At 42.8% G+C, this 16,699-nt stretch overlaps 2 protein-coding genes across 6 annotated transcripts; both read left to right on the top strand.

Moving 5' to 3' along the window:
• The first annotated feature begins 35 nt into the window (after window positions 1-35).
• Window positions 36-8,951, top strand: parvb (parvin, beta). 5 transcript variants are annotated; one of them, XM_067234294.1, is made up of 13 exons: window positions 36-246; window positions 4,803-4,892; window positions 5,447-5,517; window positions 5,673-5,775; window positions 5,965-6,105; window positions 6,417-6,532; window positions 6,665-6,723; window positions 6,879-6,898; window positions 6,986-7,047; window positions 7,125-7,193; window positions 7,429-7,530; window positions 7,636-7,708; window positions 8,013-8,951. In XM_067234294.1, the coding sequence occupies exons 1-13, from the start codon at window positions 132-134 to the stop codon at window positions 8,087-8,089; spliced, it is 1,098 nt and encodes a 365-aa protein (XP_067090395.1). In that variant the 5' UTR covers window positions 36-131; the 3' UTR covers window positions 8,090-8,951. The 5 variants fall into 5 exon arrangements, with proteins under 5 accessions (XP_067090395.1, XP_067090398.1, XP_067090396.1 ...); XM_067234297.1 differs by lacking the exon at window positions 36-246 and adding an exon at window positions 1,566-1,584; XM_067234295.1 differs by lacking the exon at window positions 36-246 and adding an exon at window positions 2,879-2,991.
• Window positions 8,952-9,609: 658 nt separating this feature from the next.
• On the top strand, window positions 9,610-15,684 carry parvg (parvin, gamma). Its single transcript, XM_067234300.1, has 13 exons — window positions 9,610-9,792; window positions 10,235-10,305; window positions 10,416-10,480; window positions 11,011-11,113; window positions 11,224-11,364; window positions 11,986-12,101; window positions 12,264-12,319; window positions 12,424-12,455; window positions 12,553-12,614; window positions 12,928-12,996; window positions 13,166-13,267; window positions 13,484-13,556; window positions 14,749-15,684. Exons 2-13 carry the CDS (start codon window positions 10,245-10,247, stop codon window positions 14,820-14,822), a joined length of 954 nt encoding a protein of 317 aa, XP_067090401.1. The 5' UTR covers window positions 9,610-9,792; window positions 10,235-10,244; the 3' UTR covers window positions 14,823-15,684.
• Window positions 15,685-16,699: the final 1,015 nt, after the last annotated feature.

Raw genomic sequence — 16,699 nt, forward strand, 5'->3', positions numbered from 1 at the left:
CTGTAAAGTAGATTTCAAGACCTTAAGGCTACGAGTTTATTTTTAGGTCTGCGAAATCCAGGTGTTACTGAATGAATCCGTTTTGGGCTTTCATATTGAATTAGATTACAGTCGCAAACAGTTGTACGAAGATGTCTGCAGCTCCATCTAGATCTGCAACCTCACAGTCGGGCAAGATGAAAAAAGACGAATCTTTTCTTGGGAAACTAGGAGGAACGCTGGTTCGAAAGAAAAAGTGTAAAGAAGGTAACTGAGAGCTGTTAAATAATCGGCCGTAGTTGTCATCGATATGGATAGTATGATTACGTAGGTTATTTGCAAGTAACTGTCCATGGTTCTGTATCAACATTTTCTTGAGCTATCGTTAAATAGCTTTAAAGCATAATGAATAGTTGTCTACATTTGCATGGACCTACTATACAAATTGAGTGCAAATTATATATGATCTATAATTATCCAACATGTATGGCTTTCACCCAATTCCATGACTATGATTATGAAGTAGGCTAGGGTTTAATTTCCGTTAAGTGAATAAAGCTAATTTTAGAGAACTGTAGACGGTTCAATTGTAGAAAGAGTGCGTGAGACACTCACAAAGAAAGCTGCCTGGCATTCCACATGAGGTAATACACATAAATAGATACATGTCACCCTTGCCAGGAATGCAAGGTTATGAAGATAAGCTGTAATAGGATTACCTCCAGTTTTTGTTTGGTCTAGAATGATAATTAGCTTTTGGGGTTTTAAACTTTTATACTGCGCTATCTCTGTTATTTATTTACCATGCTGTTTGAAGTCTCACCACCACCTCCCTTCTCCCCCCTCTGTCTAGTATGGACAGCTGCAAGGTTTGACGCCTATATGTGTGTGTGTTTGTGTGTCTGTGTGTGTGTGTTCCCAGCCATGTGTTTGTCATTCTCCTCATAAGGAGCTCAAACAGTAGGAGAATGGGAAACCCCAATAAATTCCAAGTCAACACAACAATTCTATAGGTGATGTGGCCGCTTGTACCAGAAAGAGAGGAGTGGAACACAAAACTCCCTGGTGCTGTCATAGCTGTGTTTAGACTGCCCCGGTATGGAGAATGTGATGAGAGCCAATCCCAAGACTATATGTCGCAACTATCTAACTATATATATATATATATATATATATATATATAGGCCTACTTACATTTCTGAATATATTGGGAGAACAGCATTAGCCATAACAGAATTCACAAAGAACCCACTTTTCCAGCTGATGCTTTCAGATTTGGGGAAGTAACCACAGACTGTGGCAAATAGATGAGCAAGGTTGTACGATTACAGCTAACTGTGGAACTTCTCAGATTCCTGTAGTGCCAGAACTCACAATGGCCGTTGTCTCCAGATAAACTGAAGGGAAGTGTGTCTTTTTTTCCTCAAATGATAGTGTCACTCACTCGCAATGGACAGGCAAGTGATAAAGGGGCTATGAAAGTGCAAGTCACTGTCTCTATTAAAAAGGAAGGATGGGAGTTCACTTGCAGTGTGTTTTTATTTTAAGAAAAGAAGACTAATGCTCCCAAACCCTTGTAGTGTACAGACCACTTATTTACAGCAAGTAAGTCTCTTTTTGTGTATCCCAGATTATACAGGTATATACTTACACAGTGTTTTCTGTGAATTATTGTTGGATAATTAAGGACTGTTTGATTCAAGCATTGTCCTAGGTTAAGCTTGGGAAGAGAGGAGGGTTTTTCCACAAAATTTGCTCAGTTGATATTATACACTCAAGCTATTTTAGCTACTGGTCTTAGTTACTATGATCTATTCTACATATCAGCGTTGATACAATTTATAAGTAGTGTTTTGAATGACTGCAACAATAATAAATGACCTCTAGGCTCTCTATGAACAACGTTTTAGTAACTTTCACACCCAGTTTGTGGTCCGGGGTGGGACAGTGTCTCTCTGGGCCACCCGAGAAGCCCCTAGTGGTGTGACTGTGTCATCGCTCCTGGCATGTGACACTGAATGTATGACTGTGGATGTTTAGTCAGTCCTCCTGATCATTGCTGGCATGAATACCCAGGGGCTAATTTAAGGCCAGCTCTGTCTCCACACTGCACCATATCCTCCATGTTACACATCATGTCCCATTCGGTAGCATTGGAACTCTTCTGGGTAAAACTTGGAGGGAAATGTGTAAAGGTAGATTTGAATAGATGTGCACCATGACAAGCTTTGGACTATGCATTTGAATGCTGGTGTTTTTGCTGTTGTGACTGAGGTCATTGCCTCAGACTACTCTGCTAATGAATTTAGTTTTGCACAATGCTTGCCTTGCACAATGTTTTGCACAATGCCTGCAACAAAGCTGTAAAACGATTTATACCTCGAGAAGGCCTTGGGTTAGAATTGAGTTATTGTAATTCAATTAAGAGGGCTACATGTCCTGCATGATTGATTATCTAATGAAGCAAAGCTAATTAAATGTGTTCCTTCTTCCAGCATATCTAAATGTTTGCCATCTGGGCTTCCTACACATTAGTTAAGTGAAGATAACATTAAAAAAAAAATTTGATAACAGAAAAATGTTAGCCTGTTGTGCTGTAGACATGCTACCTGCCAGCTGCAGCGTCTCCAGGTCCTCTGTCCAGTCCAGGTTGCCAAGTTCTGTTTCCACTTTGGAGTATAACAGGGATCCGATGCTGTGCTTTACTACTTCTTCTTCCTTTCTCGAAGACCTCCCCTCTCCCTTCATAAACACACACGTGCGTGCGCACGCACAACACACACATCTTCTCTCTCTCTCTCCCCTCTCTTGTAACCAGACCGCATGGGTGGGTGGGGGTTTGTGACAGAAATAAACACGCGATGACGCTTCTGCCGCTGCCTAGACCCACCGGCTGCACCCCATGTACACAGACACACACACACACCTTCACGAGCTGCTAACTCCGTTCCAAGGGCTGTATATTTGTGGACATGGCTGGACTCCTGTGTGGGACCAAGAGGAAGAAACAAGGTAGTTTTGTTGATATGGTTGTAATGGTGTTTGAGGTCACTAAAGGGCTTCGAGGGAACCATGAATAGGAAGCATGATTTACAACCTATTGTATTGTATTTACCTCTGTGCCTGCATGGACTGTAATGCTGTTCCTTATTCCGCCTCATCGTTGATGAGAGAAATACTTTACATGGGCCATATTTGTAACATTTTAAGATCTTTAGAAAAAATCTTATTTGTCATAAGGTTTTTGAGGTTTTTATATATATACATATATAAATACAACCAATATAGCAGATTGTCGGAAGATGGTGTTTCCGCAAAATATGTGGGAACCTTTTCATTGCTGCAGTGTTTGTCTACATGTTTTGTACTACTGCTTTTGGCAAGGACGTGTGAGACAATGCTGGTGCTACTAATGGACCAGTGTGGCTCGGACACAGCCAGAGGGCCAGAAGCACTGAACACAGTAAGAGAGACAGATGGACTGAACACAGCCAGAGGGCCAGAAGCACTGAACACAGTAAGAGAGACAGATGGACTGGACACAGCCAGAGGGCCAGAAGCACTGAACACAGTAAGAGAGACAGATGGACTGGACACAGCCAGAGGGTCAGAGGCACTGAACACAGCCAGAGAGACAGATGGACTGGACACAGCCAGAGGGTCAGAGGCACTGAACACAGCCAGAGAGACAGATGGACTGGACACAGCCAGAGGGTCAGAGGCACTGAACACAGTAAGAGAGACAGATGGACTGGACACAGCCAGGGAAATGGCTCTATTACGATTAAAGGCGGACAGGCCTGTAATTATGAAGGAAATACTGATCTGTGTTTTGATGCAGCCACACTGTTTACCCTCTGGCAAGGACTGGTGGTAAACAACGGATCAGACTAAATCTGTAGAGAGTACTCCACCCAGACTCTCCACTCTCTGTATCCTTTCCCCAGACATAGATTAAGCATAGATAGTTTGTCTGAAGCGGTGAGATTAGGCTCTGGCTGGGAAATCAACTCCCTGTGACTGGTACCAGACACAAATCAAAGCGAGTGCTGGGTTGAGTGAATGTATTGGTAGATTCTCCATTAAAGCGGCTTCTTAGTCACAGACTTGGGTTGGCTCTGTTGAACGCAGCCCTTAATGTTTAGGAAGATGAAAGGACTGCGTCTGCTAGGGTACAAGGCCAGTATTTGATCTATAACCCCCAGAGACAGAGCTAGAGAAATCCCAAACAGATAGGCTTGACTGGGAAGGCTTGCCATTTGCATCTAAGAAAGGATCTATGCTACAGCTATACCATACTGAAGCAATGGTCCGACTCCAAAACGCAAAACTCTTTATACTCAACATTGCCTTTGCTTTTCCAATTTCATAATGGATTTGTCTCACTGTACAGAATGGACTGGTTGATTGGTTACCCTGCAGTGGGTAAGTGCCTAATTGTCCCTTGGTACTTGGTGGCGATATGCATGTACTCGCACGTATAGGCTGTAGCAGATGGTGTTAATAGGGTATAGAACTACAGAAGTAAAGACCTACAGTACCCAGGAGGTGAGGAGGGTGATGATGCGTTCAGGGATGAGTGTGGCATGAGTGACCAACAAACAGCTGAGTAGGAGGTACACTGAAGCGCTCTCTGTGTCTCTCACTCTCTCTCCGTCTCTTTCTCTCACTCTCTCTCCGTCTCTCTCTCTCTCTCACTGTCTCTCACTCTCTCTATCTTCCTTTCCCTCTCTCTCTTTCTCCTCTCTGTCTCCCGCATTCTCTTTCTCTCCCCGAGAATGTTTATGTATCTAATGGTGTCTCACTCCCCTGCCTGTCCCCAGTGAGTGACCTCACTGAAGAGGGGAAGAATGCCATCAATGCCCCCATGCTGCCCTCTGGGACCGAAATCCACCCTGAGGACACGCTGCTAGGTAACCAACAGGCAAACGCCAATTGCTGTTAAATACAACACAAACACTATTTTCAGCAACTTATAAATAGTTCACCTATAAAGTACAACTGAAGATCAAAGATCAGAGGTGCACAGTTCGAAACGTGTTTCAGCGGTAAGTTTCAAGGAATAGTCTGTATTTACTTAGCCGCATCGCAAAGTAACTCCCAGCTACCGGGCACGATGATGAGCGACCAGGCAAGAGGTGACTGATGGTGACTGGTTGATAGGAGGGGACTGACTACCGTGAGTGACTTCAGGAGGAGGAAATGAAACAAGAGAAGAGCAGTGCATGAAGGGTGGAGCGAGGACAACACCCTTTTTTTCCGAATCACTTACTATGTTTAGAGATGACTGATGGGAAGCTGTGTGTGTGTGGGGGGGGGGGGGCTTATGTATGTGACCGATAAAAGGAGTTACTCATTTCAAAACTGTAAATGTGTAAGACACACTCTCCATCTGTGTGTATTGTATGTTCCACTGTCTTTCTTTGGCTCATCAGCTAAGAGTTGCTCTCTGTCATGTCTTTGCTAGAAGAGAATGCAGAGAGGAACATGCTGGACCCAACATCCAGAGAAAATCCTAAATTCAAAGACCTTCAGAAGGTAGGTCACAGCCCTCAGTATCCCCAGTGTTAGGGTGTGTTTTGATATCGATCGGAGTTCTGATCCTGTCTCTGTGTGTGTGTGTGTGTGTGTGTTTGCGTGTGTGTGTGTGTGTGTGTGTGTGTGTGTGTGTGTGTGTGTGTGTGTGTGTGCAGGTACTTATTGATTGGATCAACAATGAGCTGGAAGAGGACAGAATCATTGTCAAAGACCTGGAAGAAGATTGCTATGATGGGCAAGTGCTTCAGAAGTTATTTGGTAAGAAATAGATGGATTTGGATAGTGTGTAGAGATGTTTGTGGGGCTGTATTCTCTATGCCTAATGTATACGTTTATGTGAGGAAATATTTTAGTATGTGCCTTCGTCTTATATCCTGTGTTTTGTCTGTGGCTGTGAGTAGCCATCTGAAAATGTTGGCCTTTGTTTCTTCCTCATCCTGATGGCAGAGAAGCTGTGTGGAAGGAAGCTGAACGTAGCGGAGGTGACCCAGTCTGAGATCGGCCAGAAGCAAAAACTCCAGATGGTTCTGGAGGCCGTGAACGAGCAGCTCCAGCCTCACGGATGGTCCATCGAGTGGAGTGTGGACTGTGAGTGGACGTCTGTTCGCTGACTGCTGTAGCCTGACCTCTGGACCACGGGCTTCCATGCAGCCGTTGCCACATTCTGTGTGTCATTCAATCAGAAACCATCCTGCTATAATGCACTTTCAGTTGTTCTTTATGAATGTGACTTTGAAAGTCTGCTTTTGTAATGATATTCCATCAAAAACGATCACTCTTTGTCGTTCGCATTGTACCTTATCTTGAAATGTAGTTTTTGGCTGAGAAGATATACAGGACAGACAAGTTTTGTGGAATATGGAGTCCCAATAGTGCCTTCTTCTGGCTGTTCTTTACAGCTATCCATTCTAAAAACCTGGTGTCCATCATCTACCTGCTGGTGGCCCTTGCTATGCACTTCCTGGCTCCCATTCGGCTGCCTGAGCACGTGTCTGTACAGGTGGTGGTGGTCAAGGTGAGGAAACACACCTACACAGTTCTGGCTGACACCTGGCTGACCAAGTTTTGTTACTTTGGCTACTTTGGCTGCCGTGTAAGGTATATTGAACCCGTTGTTTTGTTCCCCCACCCCTTCTTGGGAAGACAGAAACGAGAGGGCATACTGCAGACGTCTCATGTGACCAAGGAGCTAACTAGCACTACAGAGTAAGACACGTTGGGTGTCCTTATCCAAGGTCCAGTGTGGACGTCGCAGAAAAGAGCTGTGATGTTGTTCTTTTATTCTACCTGTAGTGAAAACAAGTAGTTGTTAGTGTTGGTGGTTAGGGTATTACTCTACCTCATGTGTTTTCTTTTTCTAGGATGATGATGGGTCGATTTGGTAAGTTACTTCTGTTCGATTACTGATTAATGAGTGGTCCGTTTAAATGTTAGCATTCATTTGATTCCACCTTTCATTTAATGTTAGATAGGGATGCTTTTGACACACTCCTGGATCACGCCCCTGACAAACTCAACGTTGTCAAAAAGGTAAGTCATCCGACTTCCTGTTTCCACAGTTTTTGTTTTCTCAGTGATTCACGTGCCGTTTTGTCTCCTTTCACCAGTCGCTCATCACATTTGTAAACAAACACCTGAACAAGCTGAACCTTGAGGTGACAGAGCTGGAGTCTCAGGTGGGACGTCAAGTAATACATCTCTAATGACTCCCACTTACTGTTAGAAAGATGCACATCTGATCTCCTCCTTTACTTACTTTATGCACTTTTTGTATGTCACCTTGGATAAAAGTGTCTGCTAAACAAATATAATTTACAATAAAATGCAATTAATCATTTTTGCATCTTTGGAAGATGAAACATATTTGCTGTGCTTTCTTGTGTGTCCTCTCTTGTGTTATCTGTTGTGTAGTTTGCTGATGGTGTGTATCTGGTGCTGTTAATGGGGCTGCTGGAAGACTATTTTGTCCCCCTCTACAACTTTTTCCTGACGCCAGAGAGCTTTGAACAGAAGGTGAGTTTATTACAAAGACATTGTCTTTGAAAAAAAAAAATTATCATCATTGTTGCTGTTTATTTGCCGATTTCCCATTGGGATTCTATTGCCTGTTTCCTGCAGGTCCACAATGTGGCGTTTGCCTTTGAGCTGATGCAAGATGGAGGACTGAAGAAACCCAAAGCTAGACCCGAAGGTGAGAAGGGGTCATTCACAGGAAGTACCACATAAGAGACTGCAGATCAATTCTATGTGGCCTTTGAGGATTCAAATGATTCATAACATATAACTTTTTATAACCCTGATGCAGTTAAATCTTCTGCTAAATGAATAACATGTAAAATGTAAACGCAAGTATGTTATGGTGTGCAGGTGTCCAGCAGGGGGCAGCCTTGTCTTGACGGAGAAGAGAATGGTCTCTTAGTGACTCGCTCACTAAACATTCCCAAGTCCTCAATAAACCACCTCATATGACTTATCACATCATATCTCTCTTACAGACGTCGTCAACTTGAACCTGAAGTCCACTCTGAGGGTCTTGTACAACCTGTTCACCAACTACAAGAACTCTGAATAAGCCATGGATGGACACTGCTTATAACAGAAGGTGGAACCTCCTCTAAATCCACACGCTATGGAAATCTGGACCCGGAGTTCACACTGGGACTATATCCTAGAAAACATGATACTGGATACAGGATACTTTCTTTGTGCTCTGTACTCACTAGAGCGTTGTGTTGGACTTGGACAGATCCAGGTGGAATGGCCTGAGGAGTCTCTTAATGTTAGTATTTAATCACTCTAAATGTCAGTATTTATTTAAGACGTTCTGTATGCTAAGGCTAAGCCGCACCCCGTCCAATCTTTTGCTACGTGCTGGAACTGTGTCAGCACTGGGAAGAATATGGATGCCCTTGTTTGCCATGTTATTATGAACTGAAGAACACCCCGAGTTATTTTATGCAAAGAGCCACTACTGCTTATGACTGTGATTCACTGCTTGAATGGCTTGCTGAATATTGTATTTCTGATATGAAAATTAATATGACATACACCATCTCCGACCCTCGACCCCCGTCTCTCAGAATGCTCCCAACTGATTGTAGAGCCGTATTTCCTAGCTGTTGCTAGCACTGTTGCCTTCTGCCTTAAGTGCCATGTTATTCTCCGAGCCACGGAGCGGGCCACGGAGTAGCTTTTCAGTAATCCTCCTTTCAGAGTGGTCTCAGTGGAGCTTCCTCCTGCTCTGAACACAGTGCAGCCCCAGAGCAAAGAGACCCTCTCATGCATTTTAGACCCAGGTTGAATTATTGAGAGGCTGTGAGTCAAGTTGGGATGAGAAGCAGAGGAGATGTACGTGTTTCAGCAGGAAAGCTGCTCTCTTGTTGTTAGCCTGTGGATGTGACCGTCAAGAAATAAATGTTTCAACGTTTCAACCATGTCCGCAGATGAACGTGTTCTGTTTAATGGTACGTGTCCCACTTGTCTGGTGGCTTGTTGTTCTTTGTGATCGCAAGCTTAGATCTCAAAAGACCAACGGTTCAGGTTTAGTCAGTGGAATTATGGTTTTTATTTTCAGACTTTATTTTCTTGTATGTGCCCCTTGGTTACCATAGCAACGTTTCCTTCCCCAAATTGTGCTTTCCCGCAGGTGATGGAAGGTCTTCCTTTTCTGACGTAGGCACAAGAGAGCGTGCATAGCGTGTCGTGTGTTTTATCTGTCTACAGATGATTGCGGATTGCTGGGGGCCAGACCACAAAACATTGATAATGCCAGTCTCAAATGGAGATGTGTGCGGAGTGCCTTGTAGCCACAGGGCAAGACTGTGTCACATTCATTTGTGGTGCCCAGAAGTGGGGTTGGAGAAGAATGTGTTTGGTCCTATCAAGTGAAGTGTCCTTACCTTTTCCTCTTGTGGTGGAATAAGAGTCCAAGCTTGTATGCATCATATAGACATGAATGTCCTCATCAGGAAACTCTCAGGATATGTCTACACCACAGTAACATAAAGAGGAAGCGTTCTTCTGAACCACATTTGTCTGTTTTCCCATTTATGCTATGCACTTCTTTCAGACTTTGGTTTTGAGTTTTCAATTAGGTTTTAGTTTTCAAATTGAATGAAGGCAACTTTTTTATATGCAACATTTCAGAAATTGTTGTCATTTGTTGTCAGGCTAGATTAGTTTCACTGTGTTGGCTTTTTTGAAGGTGTCAGGGTTGACGTCAGTCAGGAAGCAGAAGTTCCCTTATTCTGTCTGTTTACTTCTGTCGCTCTGAAGGTAAGATTATTCTAAAATAATTTTGTTGTTACCCCACTGAGTTTCTGTCAACCTTACGGAGAAATTCCCTCAGAGAGGACTGCAACACAAAGAAATACATGCTCAGAAAAGCTGAACTTCGTTAGGAGAGTTTGACAGACTCATGGTCAAAGTGCATCTCGTTCATGTTAGTGTTTTGTCAGAATGGGTTTCTTTTCAGTTTTCTTTTATAGTTTGTCTGTTTAGGGACATAAGTAGAGGAAGTGTCACAGCTAAATACAGACAGTAGCAGTGCTGGATGTTATACATGTGCAAGGGTCACCAACTTTGGCTAGAATGTTCAGTGAAAACGAAAGTAAACTAAGAGCACAGGAAGTGAGTTTAGCAAACCAGACAAGAACTGTTTGAACTATTTAAAGTTAACCAATCTCAGAAGCTGCACTACGAAAAATGTCTTGTTCAGGAAGAGAAAGATGGAGGGAAACGTGTTTGACTCACAGCAGGAGGAGAAAGACACCATTGACAGTTTTCAGGGTGAGTTATTATTTGGAGTCGGACATTAACCGACTTGCCAGTTATCGATTTGCCTAAAACCTAACTTTCATTCTGTCATGAATTCAACTATTATCAATTTTAATACACAGGGGAGAAGAGAAAGATCATTCAACCCTCATCTTTGCAAGACCCCAAACTTGAAAAGTTGAAAGAGGTAAGACGTTAAAAAATATACAGTCTACATAGACAGTGACAGAAAAATATAATACTCCATATACAGCACAATCCAGATATAACGATTGTACTATCCAAACAGAAGCCTTTGTAACAGTTTCATACACAACATCACTACGCTCTCCTTTGTCTTGGGCTGAAGATCATTTCACAGTCATGACAGAAAGTACATCAGGAGGACAATCTTTACACATGTATTCATCTGAGTTCTATTGCAGTCTCATGCTGAGAGAGGTGGTGAGATCAGTGAAACTTTAATGAACATCTTTATCTCAGAAGATGGTATGACAGATCAGAGTTATCACAAAACCTGATGCAATCTGTGAGGGTAGAATTTCCTTAAGTTCTCTGAAAGAATTTGATATGAAAAGATGTGCTTGGAATGACCCCTAAAAACATAAAGTTCATGGATAGCTGCTTAGTTATGTGGAATTCTGTTAGATGCTACCTTAGATTAGCACATAGCATCTCAATTACATGACACACTCCTACAGTGAAAACCTTCTACAGGTCTTGGTTGATTGGATCAACAGTTCTTTAAAGCACGAGCACATTGTGGTCCAACATCTAGAAGAAGACATATTTGATGGGCTGGTGATTCATCATCTCTTGGGTGAGACACACACACAAACACATGTGCATATACACATAAACACACACACACATATTGATTTGTTTTTCTCTCTGGTTGTTTGATCTGTTGTGTGTCTGTGCTGTCCGTAGTCAGGCTAGCAGGGGTGCAGCTGCCCGTGGATGAGATAGCTGTGACGAGCGCTGCTCAGATCCACAAGCTGGAGATCATTCTGGAAGCCCTCAACAAGAGGCTAGAACTCAAGGAGAGCACCATCAAGTGGAGCGTCAAACGTGAGTCATGCTCAGGATGTTGTCTCGTTGTAGGAACATCTGAATGTTGTCAAATTTTTACTGAAACATCATAATGTTGTAGAAACATCACAAGGTTGTCTTAATATTGATGAAACATCCCAATGTTGTAGAAACATCCTGATGTTGTCTAAAAGTTGAGGAAATATCACAAAGTTTTCTAGATGTTGTATTATCATCCCAATGTTGTCTTAATGTTGGGTTATCATCTCAATGTTGTCTAAATGTTGTAGAAACATCACAGGGTTGCCATAATGTTGCGAAAACTCAATGTTGTTTAAATGTTGTACAAAAACCACAAGATCATCTTAACAATGCAGACATATCACAGTGTTGTTTTAGCCTTGAGGAAAGTGTACACAAGATACATTTGAACACGTTTGGCTTCGGGGGTAAGGTTTGATGTTCACCCTAGGGTGTTGTCTGTTTCCTGTCACCAACTGAGAAGGATTATTGTTGTGGATATGGCAGCGCTACAGGGCAGCATGTTAATCATCACTGGTGGATATTACTTTGTTTTCTTGTGCCAGTGAGATGAAAGGGGGGCTTTCATGTTTACAGAATGAAAAATGATTTCTTATTTTCTTCTGTTGTCCATGTCAGTCATCCACAGCAGAGACCTCCTGGCCACTCTTCATCTGCTGGTTGCCATGGTGAAGTGTTTTCAGCCCGATCTAGATTTGCCTTCGAATGTGACTGTGGAAGTTGTTCTGGTTGAGGTGAGTTTGGGTTTCATCTCAAGTGCTTCAGCTGAGGCCAGGTTTCAAATAGATTTAATATTGTATATGGAGCCTGGAGATCTTGAAGTAATGACCTCATCATCTTCATGGAAATGGAATAGTATAGTGGTATGTTCGTTATTCCTTTGTTGTTGCATACAGGTCAGCAGAAGTGGAATCAAGTCTGACGTACAAATAGAGTTCCTGACCAAAGAAAGGTTGGTAAATTGCTGCCTATGAACTGCTTATTCATGGGCTGCTTATTCCCCCTCCCATAAAATGGCTGAGTGAACTGACTTTCATCTGCTTGCTTTGTCAACAGTGATTCAATAGACTCCCTGAGTAGTTCTAACAGTGAGTGCAATATTCGGTTCAAGTAGATGGGACCCATTTGAAGTAGTTACTGCCAGTCATCATTGAGCCATTGTAACCCTTGCCTGTCTCTGTACAGGAGAACATCCTATTGATCAGCTGCTTCAGCTAGACCCGCACAAAGTGCACACAGTGAAAAAGGTAATACAGACCTATTTTAGAATAGTTCAGTTCACACATGCAGAACATGTATTTCTGAAGCAGTAACAGGAGTGAATTTTCCCCTCATCTATCTTAATGCTCAGAAGTGAAACCTTTTCTTGATCTATTGCTCGACACACAGTTACAGAAGACCTAAGATCATGATTGGGGAGTGGGGTATAGTTCAACAGTAGAGCATTTGACTGCAAAACATGAGGTATCAGTCAAAGGTTAAAATCCCCCCCTGTATTTCATTTTGTATTAAAGCCTCTGCCACATGAATATAGTTACATTGCCATCGTTTTTTTTCCAGGCCATTCTGCACTTTGTCAACCAGAACTTGTCCTCCCTGGGTCTGCAGGTGATCGACTTGGAGAAACAGGTGAGTCAACATCTACTCCTGCCTTGTTTTCATTGGTTACTTCTACAGATCGCTTACTACATTGATCCCTTAGCACGTTTTACTAATGAAAAGCTAATGATTGACTCCCCTGCCATTGCTTCAGCCTGTCTGGGTGACATCACTGTGCCGGTGTTGTGTTCCTGTGTAGTTTGCAGATGGTGTGATCCTCCTGCTGCTGATTGGGCAGTTAGAGGGGTTCTTCCTCCCCATCTGTAACTTTCACCTCACCCCCGTGAGCCACACTGAGATGGTGAGCATCCACAACACACTGATGCTGAATGGAGAGTCGCAATGAAATGATTACGTTGTTATCAAAGGCTTTGGGTCCCCTATGTAAGGATTTGGCTATTAATGGCTATCATGTTCCATGTCTCCCCTGTCTGAGATGTTAGGATTTTCCATTGTAAGTCCACTTGTAGTGTGGCATGTGTTTTGATGTCAATTCAATGTACTTTCCCTGGCCTAGCTTCACAATGTCACGTTAGCCCTGGACCTCCTCAATGACCTGGAGCTGGAGGTGTCCAACGTTGACCCACAAGGTAAGCGCGTTGACATTCTGCGGCTTCAACAGCTGGCCTCATACTGTCACTCCTGCCGCCAGATGACTTAAAGTGCCAACTGGCATCAAGACAGCAACTCGTATCTAGCTGAGGACTGTAACCATGGTTGCATTCTACAGCAGTTTTCAGGGCATGGAGAAGTACTTCAGGAAACAAAAACATCAAAATAATTCAGAAGATTTCCTGTGTGAGAGAACTTTATCTAGGTGATAGCGGCATGCCACAGAGTTTTAATGTCAAGTGAGAGACAGGATTTGTGCTGATCAGTTAAGACCCAATGCTTTGGGTTTGAATGTGTGTCTGAGAAATGTTGTCGAATACAATGGGATTGTTGTTGAGCAATCTGTATCAGATATGTTTTGCTTTGGGTGACTGGCTAAGTCTGAGGTCATAATCGTTCATTTTTAGTTTTTCACAGGGACAAACACGGGAGAAGGACTATATCAACTCGATGTCTGTGGATTGATACAGATATTTATTCATCTTATTGCAATCTCCGTCATTAGGTCTGTGTGTGTGCGTGTGTGTGTGTGTGTGTGTGTGTGTGTGTGTGTGTGTATGTGTGTGTGTGTCAGGCAGGCATGTGTGGGTGAGTGTGTGCATTGCATATAACTCCCTTTTCTTTACATTGCCTATACGCCTATTGGCTATTTACGGATGATGCTCAGTATAACTTTCTGTTCGTGCTCTGGGATGAATTAACGAAAATACTTTCCCAACCAGTACATAGTAATATTAATTTCTAAAGTTTCAAATTAGGAGCTGCTGAATAGTTGAATCAACACCTTAAATTTAATCAAGGAACAAATGACTAATTAAATTAGAGTTTTGTGTCCTTTTAATTACCGGGTAATCTCTCTGATGGAATAAGGCATCACAACGTTCAGGGACTACAGACACACTCTGAATACATTCATTAGCTCAGCCGGAGCTGAAGTTGATCTTAATAGTGCATAAAAGTGAATTAATGCTTCACACACACAATCTTGGATCTTACCATACCCTCTATACTGATTGGATTGCATCTCATTTTGTTTTTCTGACCTCATTCCTGGCCTCTTTACAGGTTGTGTAATAGATGTCGTCCTCGAGTGTCAGTAAAAACACAATGCTGTCAAATTGCTGATGTTGCAGAGCAGATAATCCCCAATTGACTTTGTATCTCAAATAGACATCATCTCCCAGGATGCATCAGCCACCTTGAGGGTCCTGTATGGCCTATTTAAGAGGCACAAAGCCAAGTGAGCACGAAGCGTGGCTAGGGGGAAGGAGTTGATGAGGAGATGTCTGAAAAGTCTCCTGCGAAGCCTTGGATTCCCTGCCTCAACCACCCATTACATACCATGTTGGAGAAGTTAAACCTTGACTCACCTTTGATGTTAAAACCACAGCATCATAGGTTAATCGGCATATATTTCTCAATACATCGTTTTGTAATATAAATGGCTTACATTGTGTGAATACATCCTTTTAATTATGTGCAGTAATTGCAATAACTTCAACCTTGTATCCCTGCGATAATTTAAATACATTATTACTAGACTGCTAGATGAGTTTCTGATAGTCTAGGGTAGGATACAATTGTGTTGTACTTTATTTCTTTATTGAAACAGTTGCTCATTACAGCAATGTCACAAGCTCAATGTCACAAGTCGGACAGCAAGCTGTGTTGGGCGTTGCTGTGGAGCCTCCTGTTCATCATGTAAATGGCTCGATTCAGCAGACAGCTTAAGTGTCCTGTCAGGTCAGCTGAATGGGCTTTCTTCACTCGCCGTTTTGTATCGACCTTCCAATTTACTACTCCTTCAACTCTGTGTCCCATATGGTTGTCTGCCACATCTCCCATTTGCAGTTGTCGACATTTGAAATCAAGCATCCAGTTTAATGTCAGTCAGATGTTGTGATCCAAAACCCCCTGTCACAGGTAGTTTAATAGACACATCTTCAATCTGGCAGCACTAAAAGCCAATGTCGATGAGTATTTTATGATGTTCTGTAGAATTGGTTAAAGGCTGTAAATCAGGTATAAAGAGCTGGAAAAAAGCTGTATTTTCTTGGAGAATTCCCATGTACTTTTAACTCTACTTGTTACAAATTGAAAAATAAACTTGAACAAACATCGGGGACAGTTTGCTGTGCTTCTTCAACATCACAAAGCCTCTCTCTCCTCACACCCATGGCAGAGAATCTGATGAGTGCTCCAACTGGCTAGCCTGGGGTTGTTCTCAGCATGTCCGGTGATGACCATCCGAGTTTACTCCTCACTTTCCTCCTCTTTTCCTCTCAGTTTAGAGCTGACGTCAAAGGTCCAACGGCACAGGAGAAGGACCTCTGCCGGCTAGGGGGTTCTTCATGTGTCGTCAGAGGATGTGTTTGGTCATGAGAGACATTGTTATCCTGACCTTCTTCAACTCTCACAAGTAAACACAACCACTCTGAAGACACATGAATATCTAGCTAGCTGGCAGTTCCTGCTGTTGTGGTTCTCTTTCTGAACTTGGCTTTGCTTGCTGAGTTTAAGGCCATGTTGCCTTAAACTCAACAGAGACTGGGGCATTCTCGGGCATTCTTAGGGGCTTCAGTACAATATGTTAAGGCAAAATCATCCAACGACAACATTAAAAACCACTTAATGTGTCTGTAATGCTACAGACAGAGCTTAACCTTGGGTCTGAAGCCTGTGTGGGCCGGGGCATGAAACCACATAGAGATGAGGACTGGAATGAGTTTTTAATAGGTGAATGCTAGTAGGGTGAATTCTCCTCCTGCTCGGCTGTAATGGCTGGAGATGGATACCCAGGCAATGGCTTCTCCATGGTGATGAATGGCAGCAATTATCTTCAAATTCTTCTTCTTTATCATCTCCATGTCCCCCTCCTCTCCGGATGATACAACTGTTTCAGAGAAATACATTCTGAAAAGGGCCTTGGCATGGCTGGTATGGAAAATCAAGAGAGAGGGATGGATTAATGAGAGAGAAAGCCAACTCTCATCGACGGATAGAACGGTGTAGGCTTTGGAGAGAGAGCTTGTGAGAAACTTCGAAGACAAACCTCAATGTCTCCTTTTAATGAAGCAGACTTTGACATTGCTGTTTGGCAGGTGGTTCACTTCCAGCTCTT

The sequence above is a fragment of the Osmerus mordax genome, chromosome 4 (genome assembly GCF_038355195.1).
Source record: "Osmerus mordax isolate fOsmMor3 chromosome 4, fOsmMor3.pri, whole genome shotgun sequence".
Lineage (NCBI taxonomy): Eukaryota > Metazoa > Chordata > Actinopteri > Osmeriformes > Osmeridae > Osmerus > Osmerus mordax.